The 5,517-nt window shown below is 58.1% G+C and overlaps 1 protein-coding gene across 1 annotated transcript; it reads right to left on the minus strand.

The window, feature by feature from the left end:
- Positions 1 to 565: 565 nt before the first annotated feature.
- Positions 566 to 3,376, minus strand: LOC136487595 (cation/H(+) antiporter 15-like). The gene has a single exon (XM_066484713.1). It carries the CDS (start codon positions 3,193 to 3,195, stop codon positions 766 to 768), a length of 2,430 nt encoding a protein of 809 aa, XP_066340810.1. The 5' UTR covers positions 3,196 to 3,376; the 3' UTR covers positions 566 to 765.
- Between the last annotated feature and the right edge of the window lie 2,141 nt (positions 3,377 to 5,517).

Genomic DNA, 5,517 nt, shown 5'->3' on the forward strand with positions numbered 1-5,517 from the left:
TGAGGTTGGCCGTAGCTGCTCGTCGTCCGCCGCTACGGCCACAACTCCGGCGATGGAGTTCCGGCCACAGTAGATCGAGATGGAGGGAGAGGGAGAGGGGAGGAGGGCCGCCCGTGCCATGCCGGGCCGCCGCGGCGCGCCACCTCGCCAGAGGACAGCCAACGCGGCGGGCCTAGACGGTGCATCGACACACCGGGAGAGGGGGGAGAGAGAGAGAGGCGGCGTGACGGCGGCGCGCCATGCCGAGCCAAGCTCGCCCGGCGCCGGGGCCCACGGCCACGCGCAGCGCATGGAGGCCGCCGCGTTCGGGGCCCGCCACAGCGCCGCCACCTCGGGAGAGAGGAAGGGGAGGCGATGGGAGCAACTGCGACAGCAACGGCGGCTGCATGGGCGGCGTGGAGGGAGGTAGAGGCGTAGCGGCGTGGGAGTCTTCTGTGCATCTAACAGAAGGGGTACATCGAATATAGGAAAAAAAACTGACACAGTCAAACCAATCAACTAACAGATTGATCAATGAAAATGGACGGCAGTGCCATTTATGAAAGGAAATTTCAACTTGCAGATAAGAAAGTTTAAATTTTCGAGTACTAAATACAAAACGTTGTTTCGGTGCCAAATAGATAATTCTCCCTTTAAAATTAGCAGAGTAAATTTAGGATCCCTTCTAGCTGATGAACTGATTAAAATTACAAGTACAAGAGAAAAGATTCACAAAATTTCAGCAGCGAAAGGAAAAAAAAACCGACGATCGATCGATGGATCCTTCTAATCATTGACGGAGCTTCCGACGGCGGCCATTTTCTTGGGCGGCTGCTGCTGGATGACGAGGATGGAGACCTTGGACGCGAACTCCGCAGAGGCCAGCATGTCCCCCAGCACGCCCAGCTCCGGGAACTCGCTCCACTCCGACAGCCCGCTGGTGAGCGCCGTCGACCCCTCCGGGTCGCCTTCGCTCTCCCCGCCGCGGCGCCCCACGATGAGCAGGTCGAACTTCTCGCTCATGGCGCGCACCACCGACGCGGTGCCCTCCGCATCCTCCACCGTCTTCTCCACGTACACCACCCGCTCGTTGTCCCTGTGCCTGGCCCAGAACTCCTGCAGCAGCTCCTCGTCCCGCGCCTCGTCTTGCCCGCCCATCCCGACCCAGTTCCGGAGCTTGAACCGCACCACCGTCAGCGACATGGTCCCGGCCTCCGGCATCCTCGCCGCGTACGCCAGCGCCTCGCGGTCGTCGGCGCCGCCCAGGAAGTAGAGCGCCGCGCGCTGGAGCAGGCTGTTGGCGGCGGTGGCGCACGCCGACCCGGACGCGAGGCCGTGGTCCACGAGGATGGCGACGGAGCAGGGCGCGTACTGCAGCACGCTCCGGTTGATGGAGCGGATGGCGTTGTTGGCCGTGCTGCGCGCGCCGTCGGAGGACTTGTGGAAGGGGAGCAGGATGAGGTTGGCCTTCCGGCTGTGCGCCAGCGAGCACACGTCGTGGTGCATCGAGCTGAAGGGCGCCTGCGCCACGTACGGGCTCACCGTCACCGCCCCCGGCGCCGCCTGCTGCTCGAAGTACCGGAACGCGTTCACGATGCGGTCCGACGGCGTCGGGTTGCCGCCGCTGTTGGACGACCTCGTGCTCTTCCGGTGGGGCTTCAGCACGGACGCGGCGCGGCCGACGAGCTCCGTGAGGTGGAGCACGATGAGCGACATGGGCGAGTCGCGGGAGGAACCCGACGCCTCCAGCAGGTCGATCAGCGGCGCCGCGTGGTCCTCGCTGTAGAGGCAGGTGAGCACGCGGAGGTCGGCGCTGAGGCGCGCGTGCTCCAGCGACCGCCGCTTCGCCCGCGCGAACTGCCCCGACGGGTCGTACAGCAGCTTGATCAGCGGCGTGGACACGGCGGTGATGAGCACCATGGACAAGGTGAGCGTCGAGTAGTGCTCCGCCGTCGCCTTCATGGTGTCGCCCCAGTTGTTGATGGCCGCCACCTCCACGATGCCCCGGATGTTGAGCATGAGGGCCAACACGATGGCGTCCCGGAACGGCATGGTGAAGAAGAGCCCCGCGGCGACGCAGCCGACGAGCTTGCCCGACACGCAGAGCGCCACGAACAGCTCCAGCGCGCACCACTTCTCCGAGGCCTCGGACTTGGTGAACTCGGCGAGGTCGGTGCGGTATCCGGAGAGCGCCATGTAGACGGGAAGGAAGAGCGCGATGAAGAAGGAGTCGAGGCGCTCCGTCATGGTGGCGCCGATGGGCATGCCGCCGGGGAGCGCCAGCCCCAGCATCATGGGCCCGATCATGTACTTGAACCCGATGGCGTCCGTCACCAGCGCCGACAGCAGCGCGGCGATGACCACCACCACGAAGGAGCCCTCGGAGAGGAGCGCCCCCGTCGGGGTGCGCTTGTACGCGATGTAGCGGCCGGCGGGGCGCGCGACGAAGCTGACGAAGAGCACGAACGCGACGAAGGAGGCGAGGATCTTGGCCGTGAACGCCGGCGACCTGGCATCGCCGATGAGAATAACCGCGGCAGTGCAGGCGCGGATGAACCAGGAGGTGACGTCGGTGATGAGCGACGCCGTGAGCGCAATGCGGCCGAGGTCGGTGTTGAGGAGGTCGAGGTCGGAGAGCGCGTCGGCGATGACGGGGAACGAGGAGAGGGAGAGGCGGACGGCGAGCTCGGTGACGAGCGAGGAGCCCTTCAGGTCCTCGGGCAGTGTGGGCTGGAGCGCGTGGAAGACGGGAAGGGTGACGGCGAGCGGGACGACGGCGCCCATGATGCCGACGGCCACGGCGCGGCCGCTGGGCCGGCGGAGGAGGCTGAGGTCGGTCTTGACGCCCATGGAGAAGAGGAAAAGGATGAGCGCCACCAGGGACACGCTCTCGAGGATGTAGGTGCCGCGCTCGGAGAAGAGCACGTCGCGGAAGGACGCGCTGCGGCCCAGCACGGAGGGCCCCAGGAAGATGCCGACGAGCATGTGGGTGACGAAGCGCGACTGGCCGAGGCGGCGGAGCACGAGGTGCGCGGCCGCGGAGAGGACCAGGATGACGGAGACCTGCACGAGGAGGAGCGGCAGGGAGAAGCGTAGCGGCTGGTCGCCCAGGAACATGCCCTGCGAGTTCACCAGGTTGTTGTCGTAGCACGCCGCCGCCAGCGGCTTCACCGTCGGCTCCAGCGCCCGCGACGTCAGGTTCGCCACCGCCGTCATCTCGCTCTCCGGCGTCCTCTCTGTTGGAATTGGATGCTAATTAAGTGATGATCTTGTCAGCTACTACCTAGGCTGCGTGCGCCATTGCATTGGTTGCTGCCATTTGCTTGGAAATTGGAATTGGATCGATCCGGCTTGCTCTTCTTGTGTTTCTGGGCAACGAGGGCATCGATTCAGTGTGGCTGTGAGACACTTCTTTCTTTTTCAGAACAATTGGCTGTGAGACACTGAAGGGCAATGCACGCATGGCAGAGGAGGGGCTTTTGATTTGCCTATTTTTATCTGTGGATGAGAGGGACAATAGACGGAGCCTGAAGATATTGGTCCATAAATAGAAATAAAGATGACTGTAACAATATTTGAAAGAACAATTACATGCAGGGGAGTTGCAGTTGAAGGCAAATATTGGATTGGACTGAATTATTTTAAACGAATTGGACTGAATTTTAGTACTACACAAGCCTGAAGATATGGGATGAAGCAGTTTGATGTTGGATGACTTGAGTGGGTACCAAATTGATATTGTTTCTGCTGCAATCGGCCTGTGCAGATCGCCGGCAAGGGCTCATCAACGGATGTGATCGGAGATGGACACGCCGGCCGGCGGCGGCTGAGGAGGACTACGACGGCTTTGCTGCAGACGGCGGCGTTGCCATCGCGCTCGCGCAGACAGGCCAGAAAAGAGCGCGCCACCCTCCAGGCCTTGTGGGCCAAAAGTTTTTCGATGGGCCTCTATAAATCTGGCTCATGTAGTTGGACCCTTTTTTTTTAACGTAAGTTGGGCCCTGTTTTGGCCTAGTATACTTGAGATTTAGACATGGGAAAAATCTATTATATCTCCCTGAACTGTCGCTGTAATCTGATTCTCCTCTTTTCTTTGAACTCTCAAAACAGACATATTATACTTTTACTGCATTGCACGGGTAACGAATTTGTAAACATGTGTACAACGATGCACGTGTCTTATGATTTAAACAAGCATAATAACAAATTTTTATCCATGTCTATGACGATGCACATGGTTTATGGTTTCGACGAACATATTAAGAAATATACAAATTTGATTACATAAAGCCTATTTTTTTTATCTTTGTGGCCTATATCGTGTAGATTTGGTTTACAGAAACCTAATAAAATTGGTTTTCATTTTAAAATTATTATTTGTGTGTTTTATTATTTTACATTTTCAAAATTTAATAAAAATCTAATTAATACGTGTCCATTTGGACCCTAAACTATTTCTAAATTCTCTAGGTTTTCCTTCTTCTACGTGGAAGTGGTAGACTAATGTGCCACGTTGTTTCCTGCAGGCATCAAGCGAGTCACCACGCAATGGACCCGTATGTTAGTGCGACCAAGAGGTCCGTCCATTCTTCCCACGGCACATCGTTCCTTCGTTCCTCTCTCGCAGGAGGGCGAGTGGGGTGTAGGCCCACGGCCACACACGCATGAGGCTAGCGGGGCGCAGACGCACGAGCACACATGCACGGGCATGCGCTGATGGGCGAGCGGGGCGAGCGTTTGTAGGTGCCCACCGCCGTCGACACAGGCTGGAGCTAGGGCGCGCACACGCTGGCGAAGCGGAGCACACGACGAGCACGTCGCAGAGTGCAGCGATTGCCGCGGCCACCGCCAGCACATATTGGCATCGCGTCGCCCGCGTCCATGGCGAGACGCGTGCTCCCGCGTACACCGGGACTACGCACGGCAACAAGTTGCAGTTGCCCGCCGCTGCCAGCGCAGGCTAGAGCTAGGGCATGCGTGGGGGCGTGATTTATTTGCGGGGAGGTGGGGCTCGACGCGGACCCACGCGGGTGGGGCGACGCGGGAGCGTGCGAGGTTCATGTACCGGACTCGCCATTAAACGGGGGCGGAGCGAATAATACTTGGCATCTGGGCGACACGGACTCTCAGACAGGGACCCATGCGGGCGGGGTGACACGGGAGCCACAGATTAAGCTGGGCAAAGCGAATATATCTTGGCGTCCAACAATGACATTAGGATTTTTTAGGTCTTTTTTTGCCATATAAGAGCATCTCCAAGAGTACCTAATAGTTTCTTCCTAAAAACAAAGAGTTTTATAACTCATAAAAAAGTATTGTGAGGAATAAAGAAGGCCATCTCCAAGAGTTTCTAATAAGCCACTCCTAAAATATGGAAGGCAATTTTACATCAGGAATCATATACTATTTCTAAATTATCCTGACCACTTTTATATATTCTTTCTCTCTTGTACATTTGCATCAGGAACTCTTTCTTACTCTTTATTCTTTTCAAGCCCTTCCACCTTTAGATTGGTCGACAAACACTGGTGGAGGGAT

This window comes from Miscanthus floridulus, chromosome 10, assembly GCF_019320115.1.
Source record: "Miscanthus floridulus cultivar M001 chromosome 10, ASM1932011v1, whole genome shotgun sequence".
In the NCBI taxonomy this organism is placed as follows: Eukaryota; Viridiplantae; Streptophyta; class Magnoliopsida; order Poales; family Poaceae; genus Miscanthus; species Miscanthus floridulus.